Genomic DNA, 16,780 nt, shown 5'->3' with positions numbered 1-16,780 from the left:
AAAACTGATGGCAAGATTGGAATTCACATGGTCATCTTTGAATAAATGCATCATCTGCATTATACTGAGCCTTGGAGACCAGAATTATACAAAGTTTGATCCCTGCTATATGCTAAATTAGGCAGCAGGAAAGCACTATAATTGTACTTAGCGGATGAAGAGGGAAAACGTGAGCAAGGATTACTACTCTCAGTACATATGCATGTAAAGCAATTGAGTGAACACAGGATTGGTCTTGGTTACAATTAACCACACCATAAAATCAAACAATCTGCAGGGCCCTGACCCATAATACCAGATAAAGTGCCTGCAATATTATACCCCAGCAGTACAATTGCCTTGAATAAGTCAGCATCTCTGGGAAAGGAGGGAATAAAGGGTGAGAGGAAAAAATAAAAATGCCAGGAGTAAAGATGAAAGAAGTACTAACATCAAATGATCATAACGGACATACCTTTAGAATCTCATCCACACAGCTGGCATCACCTGACACAGAAGACTGTAAATTTCAAAAAGAAATAACTGTAATTTTTTCTTACTAACAGAATATTTTATTTGATGGTTTCATGTCTGCTGTATACTACCAACATTGCTATCAAATCATCAGCAATACCACCATTTTTAACAAAGTTGAACCCGATCCAATGAGTGGGAGATCACTTATGCTTAAATTAGTGAACCAACAAACTAAAGGTAGATAATAGAAAGCATTCCATGAAAAAGCCAAAGGCTCATACAATAACATTTTAAATACCGTGGATCATAGCACCTCCCAGAATCAAAGCCACATAGAAATACAGGTCTGGTGATATAATTTTGAAGTTTTAGGAACCCAGTTTTTGTTCCACTTTCTATCAACAAACATTGCCACTATGCTGGAGCCTACAGTCATCAAGTTTTGAATTTAATACTGCAATTAGGCAAACAGCAACATATTGGCCAAACAGAATTCAAAACAGTTGCCCATTCATGTGATGTAGACATCACTGATAAGGCCAGCATTTGTTGCTCATCCTTAATTGCCCTTGAACTAAATGACATGCTAAGCTATTTAAGTCATTTAAGAGCCAACCACGTTGCTGTGGGTTTGGAGTGACATGTAAACCAGACCAGTTAAGGGTGGTAGATTTCCTTCCCTAAAGGATATTAGTTTTTATAAGTAATGATAATTGCCATGGTCACCATTACTGATATTAGCTTTCAATTCCAGATTTTATTAACTGAATTTAAATTCCACCAGGTGCCATGGTAGGATTTGAACCCAAGACCCCAAAGCATTTGGGTGGGCCTCAGAGCTACTAGTCCAGTGACATTGCCATTATGCCACCATCTTCCTTTTGTTAATGTGGCTAAACAGCTCCTCAGTCACTCCCAATTTATTCCTTGTGTACAAAAAGTAATACCAGCAGATGCTGGAAAAAACCCAAGAAAATACAGAAAACATTCAGTTCAGGCATCATCAATAGAGAGAGCAGAAAAATTGATGTCTTGGGTGCAAACCCATCATCAAAATTTAGAAGGCGCACAGCTGAAATGTCAACTCTCCTGTTCTCTCCAAAGATGCTGAGTGGCTTCAACTTTACTGGCTTTTGTTTCGCACCTTTCTTTTACTATATTTAAATGTTAGTCCTCATTAGCTCTATTTGATGGGTGACAGTACTTTTTGACAGCCCTTATTTATACAGCAGTCTGCTGCTTGAATATTTAATTTCAGAATATTTTTCAAAACTAGTTGAACCAAGCTGGTAATCAGTGATAAAACAGTCTTGCTTAGTTAAGTCATTGTTAAATAAAGTTTTAAATAAAAAGTGGGGCACTTATTGCTGCTACCTACAGTAACAAACAATATACAGTGATGAACAAAGGTTAATCAGCTATTGCATTGCAAATTCATTCAGTGCAATACCATAGACTTTTAAATAACAGATTCTAAAATAGTCCTGAACAAAGGGAGAAACCATTTCTTCCTCTTGAATTAAAAATAATGAAATATCCAATATGTATTTTATAGATTTTGTAAGGACATCATTAGAAGTCCAGTGCAAGAGGCAAATGCATTGCCTGCATGGTAGGACCATTTACTTGGACTACAATAAACACAAGCAGCCCTGGCACAAATTACATTTCCTGGGTGAGAAAGCATATTATATGACTAAATAGTAAGTTCAGCTATTAGATTACTAAGCAAGCAATTTTGCTTTTAAGTCTTTAATTTTAAGTTTAAAGAGTCATTCATTCTCTATGGTGACCCAAAGGTTTGACTATAAAGTAGGGGCTGGTTGGCCAACTTCCATTCCTATGTACCAACAATTGTTACACTAAGCATGTGGTAATGCTTGATAATGCAAAAGTCCAAAAATTATAAGTGCTATGAATAATTCTAACCCAGAAGGAACTGGATTCGGGCCTCACATCAGGCAACCCCAGTGAATGGAGATTAGCGTTCTCATCTCAGAATACAAGGCTGACAGCCAGGTGGGTACTTGTATCCAATGGAAACAAAGTGGCAATACCCTTTCATTCTATCAAGCTGATCCTACTGGTAGGAGATGGAGAGTCAGGCCAATAGCCTATCCATGTAAAATGGGTCATTGTTACAGAAACAACCCAGATAAAATGCTGGATATAAAAAGGGAGTGGAACAAATGCTTCATGTACTAGTCAGAGCGAAAACTCAAAGCAGAAAGTGCTCACTTTACAGTCAAGATTCTCAGGTAGCCCAATTCTTAAAAGTTCTCTACAAAGACAAAGCAGTGCAATCTGTCTCAGCAGGGACAATAAGGTAATATTTGGAAGCAGTTAAGTGCAGCTCAGCTAACTATTTTATGGCCTTAGCTTTGTATTGAACTAACTGTCATTCTGTATTGGTTGTAAAGTCTGGGTTTGAGGTTTTAAAACTACTTGAAAGAACTTGTGTCAGGAAAATACCAATTTTTATTTCAGGCAAGATTTTACACCTTGCCGGTATATCAATAAAGTTGCTTTAAAAAACTGCTGTTAAAAAATTGAGACAATTTGCTTACCTCCACTTGCTGAGATGGGATTTTTAGTTTTGAGAGATGTACTTTGTTGCCTGACTTCATTTCTGCCAGACTACTGCCATGAGACTGGTTACCATAATGCTCGGAAGGAATCTTCGGTTCTAATGATTCATTAGGGGCTTGATCCTGTCCATCCATAGGCCTTACATATGCAGTGGGTTTCTGTAACATTGAGTTGGGTTTGGACATCAATGCAGGAGTGAATGACTGCGAAGAATGCTGCCCACTGGCAGGAAATGTGTGAACACGTGATGGAGAGTCCCAGGTAGCGTCCAGGTCTCGAGGAGATTTTGACCGATGCCGCTCCTTACTATGGTGGTCACTTCCTTGAGATCTGGAATGATTAGAACTTAAAGAAGAAGAAACTGCAGGTGGTTTAGCTGGACTGACCGAATGGGATTTTGAATGCTCAGATCCATGTTGGCCACTTCTCTTACGACTGCTATATGAATCACGGTCGTGCCTCTGGCTACTGCTACTGCCAGTATTACTGCTGCCACCACTAAGTCTTTGGCTACTGCCATGGCTGCTTTGCAACCCTGAACTTGACCTCTTCTGTGACTGTGAAGAAGTACCAGGAGCAGAAGTTGCTGGACCCACTGGAGTCCACTTACTACTTTGGTGAGATGTACCGTGTCTCTGCTCACCAAAAAAAGGTTGATCAGGTTTCTCATCTGTAGTTGATGGAACTGTCCCTTTGGGTATGCCAATGAGCTTTTGAAGAGATTTATCTCCTATCAAGTCTTTCATTTCATCGTAATTTCCCAACATGCTCTGGATTCTGCTAGAAAGTTTATCTTCCGTTCGCCCCTGTATTTGAAAAAAATATATATTAAAGAGCAGAAAACTCAACTTTTAAATAAAATTGTTTAGCTTATGATGAATGCAACAATTTACAACTACAGTGCATAAAGTGGCAACTTTGTGAATCATGACAATCATAATAGCAGGCGAAATACATCTACGAATACATACGGTCTTCAGTTTCAATTACAGCTGTCGTATTTTTTGGGATATGACCGAGAGAACCTATACTTGTTACATCATAAATCAACAAAAGGTCAAAATTACACGACCAGGTGCAGCTCTAACAATATCACAGAACCAAATACAGGTACAACCACAGCGTGGAGCCAGACACAGTCAAAACTTCAGTATTGAACATTACCATTTAAAAATACATCCTGAAAACAGGGTGAAATCTGCTCCTGCATCTCTCTTACCCCAAAAAGTAGGACATTTTCATTTAGACTGTATCTTTCTCTGCTTGATTATGACAAATTTATTGCACTATGATTATTTGTGCAAGGAATAAAGTTTATAGTAAAGGCAGCTCTCATAGTACCTTCGAAAAACTCAGTTTTACAATCCTTAAAATTTATGAAATATTTGGGAAACTTAGGATTACATAGAATAGACCATAGCAAGAATGTAAGACATTGAACAAGCATGAAGTAGTAAACTGCCCTAAGTATACATGACACACATGCTATTGTGAAAAGTAAAGAAATAGTTTTGCTTTTTGGTGAACTGTGGCTCTTCACTACAAAGTTGAGTACCTCCAAGCGGCAGAAAAACAAACAACTAACTTTTTCTCCTGAAACACATTCATGCACAGAAAATAAAAGTATAGCATGTTCAAAAAAGATTTCGCTTAAGCCCATCAAATTCATTTCACACAAGACTCTTGAAGCCAAGACTTTCCATTTGGCGCCAGTGGAGTCCACAAAGATCTTTGTCATATTTGCTAATATGACATACATATCTAAGTAAATCATTAAATATGAAGCTACTTGAGTGGTGTAAATATTTTACATATTAAAAGCTTATTTATTCAGCTTCAAATTTGTTTTTGCCATCTCAAAACATTCCCATTTTAGGATCACAAGTGAATGGGACAGGACACATGGCTTCTTGTCCTAAATAAGCTGCATGTTCAAGGGTAATTATTAGCTTTGCTCACCCATATTTACTGTACCTGTACTTTATACGGCTCAGCAAAGAGAGGGGAATTTCCAGCAAAAGTCTCCTCATTCTGAATTCCTTGATTTCTTCGCTCACGTTCTTTCATACGTAGTACATTTCTGTCTTCACGGTTCATGTTTCTGATAATAAAAAAAACCAACCAGTTGCATTTCCAAAGAAATGTTGATGGTATGAATCTAAAAGAGTCTTTTACAGCTTGCAATTTTTGAGAACATCTTCATGTGTTAAAATGAGGAAGCCTCATAATTAATACAGATTTGGAAACTCAAATAAGCCAGATGCAGCCAGCAAAACAGACACCATAAGTTACTAATACATGTAGATGAAGTAAGAGCACAAACATGAGTTAGCAGTATGGTTTTATGTTAGCTATACTGACATCATTAGGTTCAGTACTTTCTCCAAACCAATCTTTTACCAATAAGGTAATCACCACTCCCACTTGATCAGAATCAACAGAAAGGTAAACTTGTAATAAAATGATGGCTGGAGACAATGACTTTCAAAAGAATTGAGGTATTAACAATAAATTTTACAAATCAAACACCTAGGTTTTGAGAACTGCTATTTTCATATTGATTTTATAGTACAGTGTCTACAACTCATGAGGACTTACTTAAGTTAATATGAAGCAGGAAGTAAAACTGCTGCACAATGCACAGAAAATGCAAAATCATGATAGTCCCCAGGACTCCATCTCTGGCTCATTGTGATTCTTCCTAAATTCAGACTTGATTTGTCGCCATAACATATTGAAGTAATTCAATAAATGTTGTGCATCTTTGTTAGAGAGCAAATCAAATCAGAAGAATTTCTAAAAAGCTGGTGACAACTTGTTAAAATTATGAAGCTTCCACCTCCCATATTGTTGAAATAGATAATGCAGTTAATGTTTCTTAAGTCACATCTTTGCAATTGACTTCAATGTTGATAGCTAGTGCACTTTGCAGATAAGTGCCATACTGTGATGAATGTGGATGGTGTAAATGGTGAGATCTGTGTATTCTGATATATCTACATATGATTGATTGGCAGCCTTGAGAGGTGATGGCATGTGCCTTGGTGGTTAATTCAGTTAAACATCACCTGGTATTGTTAGCAGGCTATGCCCTTTTATTTCTGAAAATGGTTTTTCAACTTTCAATTGACTGGAAATTTAGTTATTTGAACTGAGATAGAGCAATCTGCTTAAAAATGCAAGGCCACATTCCAATGTGAAGATGAGAAACCAACAAATCACCCTCAGGGGAGTGTGAAGAAAGAAATTTCCTGTAATTCAGGCATCTATCAAAACTCATAACTTCCGAAGGAAGAGACAGCAAAAATGCAAAGTACTGGATACTGAAACAATGGTTGCCACAGACCTTATTTTTGATGTGTGTGCACCCGCTCCCTAATGGCTGTATGAGGGATGAAAGCTTGACATCGCATTTTATTATTTTTCTTGGGTTTAGTGGTTAATAAATTTGCTCTTTGACTCAGCAAAACCTTGCTTTGGCCCCTTATTGCTCACAACTTAAGCAGTTAAATAAATTCTGATTTGGAAAAGGCATATCCTCATCAAAAAGAAACTTAAACCTTTAACGTGACCAACCAAGGGGATTGAATGGAGGGGAGCCAGTTCACCACTTCTCACCTGGTCAAAAGCAATCTAAAAACTGTAATGCTAAAGTGCTAAAATGTCCACATTCAATATCAATGTGTTCATTGAACAGGATGAGATGACTGGTGAGAAGTTAGGGGCACTGTCCTTGGAAAAATTAAAAGGTGTAGAAGTGTAGGCATTTAGAGATGGAGATCTGCCCGAAAGCCAGAAAAACAGAAATTTTAAAATAGGCGGCAAAACATCGAGGTGGAAATTGAGGATACTGAAACAGATAATTAATTGTGAGGAGGGCGAGAGCGTGGGAGAGGGAGAGAATAAGAGAGAGAGAGGACAAGAGGGGCATGAATGGAAGGAGGAGGGTGAATTCCAGGAAAGAGAAAAGGGAGTTTAAATTAAAACAGCTCAAGTTGAGAAGGGAGGATCCCACTGTACTCATTGAAGTCAGCCCTGGTGAGGAAACCACCTCCTAGCTTACACTTTAGGGTGAAGGTATACAAGTTTGCCCATTTAATCTCTATATTTGATTAAAAAGAGATGGACGTTGCCTTTATCTCTTTTGCAAGGTTAGCACAGCAGTTAGTGCTCAACTCAACACTGGTCCCTGCTGTTGCTGAGTAAGGTGACAGGAAAGGTTCATGAGGTATACTCCCTCTTGCACGAGGAAAGTGCAACAAGCAATGAAGCAGCAAAAAGGACTATTTTAAGTGTGTACCATTAGTGCTAGAGGTGTACTGTCAGAAATTCCCTACCCTCAAAACAGCCTGACCAGATGTGTCTGGGATTTGAATGGTTTAAGCAGCTTTCTTTTGGCCGGTGGGTACGGGCACTTAAAATTGAGGCAACCTACAAATAGCTTTGTGAAATAATTCTGAGTTCAAAACCTCCATTTTCTACCCATAAAGGAACAGAGAGCACCGGGAACAGGCAGGCAGCAACCTTGGCTGATGTTTATGAGCTTATGCAAAAACCCTTGTCCCAAAGGAAACTCTTCCCTAGTCACCCCCAACCAACTGAGAAGGATAGAAGCTGGGGGAATGATAGGAATCTGAGTACCCATGGGAGAGAAGGGACAGCTGGAAACAGAGTGGGCCCTCCTCAGGTCAGAAAGAATGGTGCTGGGAAGAGGAGGGAGGCCAAGAAATCTGTATGTTTTAACTGCCACAAAGTAGGTCACTTCCATGTTGAATGCTGGAGGTTATGGGAAAAATCCTTGAGATTTGTTGGGGCACATAAACCCCGTGAAGAAAACACAAGTCAGATAGACAGCATTGCAGACCAGGCTATGGTTCTGACTGCAGCAGCAAATCCTTGTAGAAGCACTACTGAAAGTGCAGGTGAGTTTAAAAAAATCCCTACGAGGTACAAGTATTTTGTATCAGAAGGAAGAGTGGCACATTTACCCAGAGCGAGGAGAGTAAGCCTAGAATAATATGGAGGGATAAAGGGGCCAGTGAAACTCTACTGCTGAGAAAAGGCAGTCCTTTTCCACCAGTAAGTGCTAAGGTGTTAGTATAAGTTATTGAAGACCGGGGGGGTTCATGCCCATCCCCTTATACTATGTTACTATGTGCAACTGGAGTGCAAACCTGTGGGAGGATCATGGGAGTTTTTTTATTCAATTACGGGATGTGGGCTTTGCTGGCTGGGCCAGCATTTACTGGTCATCCCTAGTTGCTCTTCAGGAGGTGGTGGTGAGCTGCCTTTTTGAACCGCTGCAGTCTAGTCCACATGGTGTCGGTACACCAGCAGTGCTGTTAGGGAGGGAGCTCCAGGATTTTGACCCAGGGACAGTGAAGCAACAGTGACATATTTCCAAGTCAGGATGGTGAGCGACGGAGGTGGTGGTGTTCCCATCTATCTGCTGCCCTTCTTCTTCTAGATGATAGTAGGCATGGGTTTGGAAGGTGCTGTTTAAGAAGCCTTGATGAATTCCTGCTGTGCATCTTATAGATGGTACAAACTGCTGCTACTGTGCATTGGTGGAGGAGGGAATAAATGTTTGTGGATGTGGTGACAATCAAGCAGGTTGCTCTGTCCTGGACTGTGCCAAGCTTCCTGAGTGTTGTGGAGGCTGCTTTCATCCTGGGTAGTGGGGAGTATTCCATCCCATTCCTGATGTGTGCCTTGTAGATGGTGGACAGGCTTTGGGAAGTCAAGTGAGTTACTCGTCGCACGATTCCCAGTCTCTGACATGCTCTTGTAGCCACAGTATTTATATGGCTAGTCCAGTTGAGTTTCTGGTCAATTGTAATCCCCAGGATGTTGATAGCAGGGGATTCAGTGATGGTAATGCCATTGAACGTCAAGGGGTGATGGTTAGATTCTCTCTTGTTGGAGGTGGTCATTGCCTAACACTTGTATGGCGCAAATGTTACTTGCCACTTGTCAGCCCAAGCCTGGATATTGTCCAGATCCTGCTGCATTTGGACATGGACTGCTTCAATATCTGAGGAGTCACGAATGGTGAACATTGAGCAATCATCAGCAAACATCCCCACTTCCGGCCTTATGATGGAAAGGTGGTCATTGATTAAGCAGCTGAAGATGGTTAGGCCGAAGACACTAACCTGAGGAACACCTGCAGTGGTGTCCTGGGGCTGAGATGACTGACCTCCAACAACCACAGCCATCTTCTTTTTTGCTAGATATGACTCCAACCAGTGGAGAGTTTTCTCCCTGATCCCCATTGACTCCAGTTTTGCTAGGGCTCCTTGATGCCACACTCAGTCAAATGCAGCCTTGATGTCAAGAGCAGTCGCTCAACTCACCAGGTGAGAGTCATTCCCAGTTTGTCTGTGGATGGGATTGACCTACTCCTCAGAAATGACTTGGTGGCATCAAAGTTGAAGACATTCCCTGTAGTCTCAGGTTGACTGAGGTCAGGGGGACAAAACATCTGCAGGAGGAAATTCCTGACATTTTCCCTGACTGTGGTAACCTGGTCTATGGCCAGCCAAACACCGTCAGAGGAGGCAGAAGTGGCTCTGCAGACAGATGACCCTACTGTTCGGCTATCTTAGATGGGTGGATGAGACCTAACAAGGCTGCTCACTGCATTTAAAAACATCTGGAGACACAAGCCAGGCTGCACCACTTTAGTTCTACATGATGTGGATGTGGGAGAGGTCCCTCCCACAAGACAACATCTCTACTGTTTAGGTCCAGAAAAACTGGGCCAGGTTCAGGAGGAGCTAAGCTACATGCTGCAGCACCAACCAATAGAGCCCAGCATCAGTAGCTGGAGCTCCCCAGTTGTGCTTGTACCCAAGCCAGATGGCTCCACAAGGCTCTGCATGACTACCGCAAGGTTAATGCAGTGACCAGAGCCGACTCCTACTCAATCCCACACCTGGAAGGCTGCATAGATAGGGTAGGTAATGTAGCCGACATTACAAAGGCAGATTTACTCAAGGGGTGTTGGCAGGTTCCCTTGACTGCCCGTGCAAAGGAAATCTCCACCTCGGCGAATCTGGATGGGCTGAGTGTTGAGTCATGCCATTTGGACTCAAATGCCCCAACCACTTTTCAAAGGCTGATGAACCAGGTAACCGTGGGCTCATCCAATTGTGTAGTATACTTAGACGACCTCCTAGCGTATTGTGAGTGACACCTGGGAAACTCAGAACAACTGGAAGCCTTCTTCCAGAAATTGGTTAGCTGACCTAGTGGTCAATTTCACAAAGAGTGAGTTTGCGAAGGTTCAGGTGACCTACTTAAGACACATGGTGGGTCAAGGACAAGTACTGCCCAGAGCTGCAAAGGTACAAGCAGTAGTAGTTTCCCATTCACACAACAAAACTGGAAATCATGAGTCTTTAGGGATGTGTGGGTCAGGCTGCAAATTCATCCCAAACTTCAACACTGTAGCTGACCTGTTCAGAGCTCTACAACAGAAAAAGCCAAAAGTAGCATGGACCAAAAAATGCTAGACAATGTTTAAAAAGCTGAAAGCCATTTTAATAAACAAACCAGTGCTAAGCAGCTCCAGGCTTTAACCAAGCAGTTGAAGTAGCCACTGATGCTAGTGACCTCTGGGAAGGGGCTGTCCTCCTCCAGCAGGAGGAATCAGGGATAGAGACACCAATTGGGTACTTCTCAAAAAAACTGAACAAACATCAGAAATGGTTTTCCACAGTAGAAAAAGATACCCTAGGTTTATTGCTAGCTCTCAAACACCTTGAGATATATCCTAAATGAATAGAGAGAGACCACAGTCTGTGTTGACCACAGTCTATGCCAACCACAGCTCTTTGACCTTTGGGGAGAAATTCAAAACTCAGGATGCAAGGTTATTCCTTTGGTGTTCATTTCTCTAACCATATCGCCTAAAAATCACCCACATTACAGGGAAATTGCATGTGATTGCAGACAGCCTGTCCAGAACTTAGAGACCAAGTTAGAACTGATAGGATAATCTAGGCCAAGGCTAAGAAAGTAAATGGAAGTAAATGTGTTTTGTTTTGTGCTTTTGTACCTTGTGTGACTGGGAGGTCTTATGAGGCTATGCCTTTCTATTTTTGAAAATATGATTGATCAACTTTCAACTGACTGGAAATCTTACAATTTGAATGGAGCAAACCACTTAAAAATGCAAGGCCACATTCCATGGTGAATGTGAGAAACCAACAAATAACTCTCAGCAGTGTGAAGAGAGAGACATTTCCTAAAATCCAGACACCCATCGAAACTCAACTGTCTAAGGAAGAGACATTAAAAGTACTGGATATTGAAACAATGGCTGCCACAGACTGACACACCCAAAAACCTTTTGGGAATACACAATGGGTGAAGTGTTTCAAGGCAAAGGCTACTAGCCACTAGAGAGAGGTTGTAAGTGACACAGGCGGTGACAAGGTCTTCAGCATAGGAAACAAGCTGAGGGATGCGCTCTCTCCCTCTCTCTTTTGGAATAAGCATGTTGCCTGGGTCAAGAAGCCAACTCTACCAAAATTTATCAGCAAACAGAGATCTTGTAATAATTGCAACATCATTTATATCTGACCGCATCCAAGAAACCAGCTAATCTAAATTGGCCACAACATTGAAAATCTACCCCTCAAGGGCAATCAAAGGACACTTAGCCATATATTATTTTACCTAATACAGCCAATCTATTCAAACTAACAGCATACCTATTAATATCTGTATTTAGCTCAAGTATTATTAATGTCCTTTTCTCAGTATATGTTCAAAGAATTTTGAGCGGTATATCTTTGGCTGATTTTCTTCTAGCCAACAGGCAGGGTCCATCTTGGGTACATAGCTTTATTTAAAAAAAGGTTCTATGGTAGCATTTCACCACTTAAGGTGGTGATCAACCATGCTTCAAAGGAAAATTTCATTTTGAGAGCTAATAGAGGGGAAATATCCGTTGTTTTATTACTGAGAATAAAGTTTGCCTCAGTACTGAACGACTTCTGATCAGCGATTTCAAACTCCATCTCAACTCATCATGCCCTATCTCCTGAGTTCACTGTCTTTTTATCTTCCTGAAATCTCTCCCATATAAGCTTCCCCCATATTTACAGGCACCCCATTGACCTAGCCATTTTACGCATAATCCCATCATTTCAAACACAGATAAGGCCATCTGATTTCTTGTATCATCCTCCACCTGCATCCCCTTCCACACCAACTCTACCTCCTCCTGTATCCATTCCCGAAATAAAGCACCACTCCCAATTCACTTACAATTGCACTTTCAAAACCCCAACTATTTAGTCCCCTCTGTTCCTAACAACATTCCTACAGCTCAACCACATTTGTGACTTGCTCAACCACACCCTCACCTCCACCTTTGATGCCCTAGTCCCCAATAAAACCATTACTCTCCTCACCTGGCCATTCCCTGCAACAGTCCTCATCTCCACTCCCTCAGGTTCCAGGAACTCCGAATTGATATGGCAGGCAACGGATTTAATCATCCACTGGCAGATCTGCCTGGACCATTTAAAACACTAAATTCCATTTAGAAAGATTCTACAAGGAGGAGGCAGCATCCCTGGCTAACTAAGTTAAGGATGGGATCAAATTGAAAGAAAAATCATACAATGCTGAGAAGATTAGTGTTAGGCCTGAAGATTGGCAAAATTTTAGAAGCCAGCAAAGGGTGACTAAAAAACAATGAGGGAGAAATTAGAATACGAGAGTAAACACAGGAGAAATATAAAAACAGGCAGTAAGAGCTTCTACAAATACATAAAAAGGAAAATACTCAAGTGAGTGTTGGTCCCCTAGAGGATGAGATAGAGGAATTAAGAACAGCAGAGGCTTTAAGCAAGTATTTTCTGTCTGTTTTCATAGTAGAACACAAAAAGCATCCCAATGATAACATAAAATCAAGGAGCAAAAAGGAAGAACTTAAAACAATCGCTAGAGAAAAGTGATAGGAAAATTAATGGGACAAAAGACTGACCTGATGGCCAGCATCCTAGACTCTTAAAACAAGTGGCTGCAGAGATGATAGATGCATTGGCTGCAATCTTCCAAAGTTTCCTAGTCTCTGGAAAGGTCCAAGCAGATCAGAAAACTGTGAAGTAAACATCTCTATTCAAGAAAGGAGGGAGACAAAGCAGGCAACTTTAGGCCAGTTAACCCGACATCTGTCACTGGGAAAATATTAGAATCTACTAAGTAGCAGCAGGACATTTAGAAAATCATAAAACGATCAAGCAGTCAACGTTTTATGAAAGGGAAATAGTGTTTGACAAATTTACTAGAGTTCTTTGAGGAAGTAACAAGAAAGGTGGATAAAGGGGAACCAATATGTTGTGTATTTGGATTTCCAAAAGGCGTTCAATAAAGTGCCGTACAAAAGGTTACCATGCAAGAGCTCATTTTGGTGGGGGCAATATATTAGCATGGATACAGGATTGGCTAACCAACAGGGAGCAGTTAAGATAAATGAGTCATTTTCAGGTGGGCAAACTGTAACTAATAGGGTGGCAAAGTGATCAGTGCTGGGGTCTTAACTATTCACAACCTATATTAATGACTTGAATTTGTTGTCCAGGATTGTACTAAATTTACTGATTATAAAAAGATAGGAAGGAAAGCAGGTTGTGCCAAGGACAGAGTCTGCAAAGGGACATATGTTGTTAAGTGAGTGGACAAAAATTTGGCAGATGGAGTATAAATGGGAAAATGGCAGAAACAATAGATTATTTTAATGGAGAGAGACTGCAAGATGCTGCAGTATGGAGGGATCTGAGTGCCCTCGTGCATGAATCACAAAAGTTAGCAAACAGAATGTTGGCTTTTCTGCAAGGGGAATGGAGTAGCAAAGTCTTACAGCTGTACAAAACTGTATTGTGCACAGTTTTGGTCTGCTTACTTAGGAAGGGATGTAATTGCATTAGAAGCAGTTCACAGAAGGTTTAGTAGGTTGATTGCTGGGGTGAATGGCTTGACTTATAGGGAAAGATCAAGCAGGTCAAACCTATATTCACTGACATTTAGAGGAATTAGAGGTGATCTTATTGAAACATAAAAAATTAAGGGGGCTTGATAGGTGAGAGAATGCTTCCCCTTCTGGGGGAAGCTAGAACTAGGGGGTACAGTTTCAAAATAAAGGGTCTCCCATTTAAGATAAGATTAGGAGGAATTTCTAAGAAATTTCTAAATCTCCTTTCACATGAACTCTCCCCCAACTATTCAGGTTAAAACAATCTACAGCCCTAGTTACACAATTCACCAGTGCACTCGTCTCAGCACGGTTGAATTGAAGTTGTACCCAACATTACAGTTCCAGTTTTCCCAGTACTGGGACCAGTGACCCATAAACCAAAACCCATTTCTCCACATCAATCTTTAAGCCACACATTCAACTCTGGAATCTGATCTATCCCATTCCAATTGTGGCGCTGGTAGTAATCCAGAGATTATTGCCACCTTTGTGGTTCTGCTTTATAAATTTAGTCCCTAGCTGCTCATACTCCCTCACCAAAGGTTCTTAGTCCTACGTATGTCATTGGTACCCATATGAACCAAGAGAACTGGATCCTTCCCCTCCTACTAAGTTCTCCAGCCCTGAGGCTGGCACCAGATGGGCAACATAGCCTTTGACTCCAGTGAACAGTATCCCCCAAATTATGCTGCTCCCTATGACAACTACATTTTTTTTACTCCCCCACTCGAATGGCTCCCTGCACCAAGGTGGTGTGGTCAGTTTGCTCATTTCCCTGTGGTCCCTGCTCTCATCCACACAAGTTGCCAGAACCTCTAATTTGCTGGACGATTGCAAAGTCTGAGGCTACTCCATTGCTACCTTCTGGACCCCCATACCTGCTCACTTGTGGTCACACCCTCCTGTCCCTCACCACAGACCAAATCTGAAGTACCTAGTCTAAAAGGCACCTCTTGGAGCAAAATGTCCAGGTAACTTTCCCCCTCCCTGGTGCATCACAGTGTCCAGACTCCAGATCAACAAGTCTGAGCCAAAGTTGAGTTCCAGATACTTACTGCAGATCACATTGGCATCCATATGTTACAGCTCCAACAAATCATCTGCCATGCTATCTTTATTGTGTTTAACTAATTAGGTTTCGAGTTTAGAAATGTGTCTGGTGAAACCAAGCAATTTAATTAGCATGGTGGTATTGCCACACAACATGGAGGATATCCTCCTACCAACAATGTCAAAGACACATCTGCCTCAGGGAGATTGGTCAGGCGAAGTTGAGCAAGTTTTCCCCCTCTTGTTGGTTCTCTGACCACCTGTCGCAGGCCCAGTCTGACAAATATGCCCTCCAGAACTTGGCAACCTCAGTCAGTAATAATGCTATCGAGCCACTTTGGACACTGAAGGCCCCCACCTAGAGTACATTCTGCACCATTGTTACCCTCAGTCCAAATGGTGCACCACGTGAAGGAGCACTGATTCACCAACTGAGGGAGGGTGGTTGATGGCACTCAGGAGGTTTGACCTGATGCCATGAAACATCATGTGGTCCGGAGACAAGGTTGAGTCCCTCCCATATACAACTGTGTTGCCACCTCTGGACAGTCTGTCCTGCCAGTGGGGCAGAACACGTCAACAGATATGGATGGAACAGTCTGCGGCATTGGCTGTAAGATATGATTCCACGAGTATGACTATGTCAAGATGTTGCTTGACTAATCTGTGGGACAGTTTTCCTTATTTTGACAAGTCCCCAGATGTTAGCAGGGACCACTTTACAGGGTCAATTGGATGTGGTGTGTGTTTGTTGTTACCGCTGCCTAAGTTACATTCTGGTTTTCACCTATCCATGATCTCTCCCCTCCCTATCACCAGCCCTATAACCCTTTTAAGTTATCTACACTCATGTAATTTTGGCCTATTGACCACCCCCAATTTTAATCGCTCCACAGTGGCCATACCTTCAGTTGCCTAGTACCAAAGTTATGGAATTCCCTCCCCATATCTCTCCACCCCTCTACCTCGCTTTCTTCCTTCAAGATGGTTCTTGAGGAAGGAACTTACACTTCTGATTAAACTTTTGGTCATCTGACAAATATCTCATGTGGCTGTGCCATATTTTATTTTATAATGCTCCTGTGAAGTTCCTCAGGATGTTTTATTAGATTTATACAGCACTTTTAAAGTAAGGTGTACTGTACATAGAAACTGTACTGAATTCTCATGCAAAAATTAATTTTTCCAATAGTGGGTATAATTTTTATAAGCACTGAATGTGGTAAAATCACTTGGCACATATCTTCCAGAAAGTCTTAGTCTCATTAGCAGGGATTTGATGTTGATTGTTAAGATTCACTCCATCTACCTAGATACATGTGAAATTCCTGTTGCTATGCTCACAATGACTCAAAAGATATGGGAATTCTTGGGCTCTCTTTTTTTAAAAAAAAAGAGGGATGTGGAGTTCCAAATATGAAAGGCTTTTACAACTATCATTTCCCAAGATTGAATGAGAAAAGCCTGTTTTTTCTACAGCAGAAACAAGTGCAACACGATTTAATATAAGATATATTGCGCAAGTATGTAAGTTATGAAGTGGCCGATGATGGTAAACCCAAGGAAAATTACAAGTGCAAACACCTAAAAGTGTTAGCCTAAACTACTGGTACACAACTTATGTTGGACCTTTAGAAAACAACAATGATACAGGCCTGCAAACAAATCTCATTTCCTTCACCTCAACCAAAA

The 16,780-nt window shown here is 41.2% G+C and overlaps 1 protein-coding gene across 6 annotated transcripts in view; it reads right to left on the bottom strand.

The window, feature by feature from the left end:
• The window catches only part of aff4 (AF4/FMR2 family, member 4), a 118,752-nt gene that overhangs the window by 67,823 nt on the left and 34,149 nt on the right, over nt 1-16,780 (bottom strand). For all 6 annotated transcript variants that reach the window (XM_041194569.1, XM_041194571.1, XM_041194568.1 and 3 more), the window contains 3 exons: nt 5,020-5,146; nt 3,024-3,851; nt 455-499 (listed from right to left, as the gene is read on the bottom strand). In XM_041194569.1, coding sequence (XP_041050503.1) covers nt 455-499; nt 3,024-3,851; nt 5,020-5,146 — 1,000 coding nt within the window. The remainder of the gene's footprint in view (nt 1-454; nt 500-3,023; nt 3,852-5,019; nt 5,147-16,780) is intronic.

The sequence above is a fragment of the Carcharodon carcharias genome, chromosome 8 (genome assembly GCF_017639515.1).
Source record: "Carcharodon carcharias isolate sCarCar2 chromosome 8, sCarCar2.pri, whole genome shotgun sequence".
Taxonomy (NCBI): domain Eukaryota; kingdom Metazoa; phylum Chordata; class Chondrichthyes; order Lamniformes; family Lamnidae; genus Carcharodon; species Carcharodon carcharias.
This window is presented reverse-complemented; position numbering and strand designations above follow the sequence as displayed.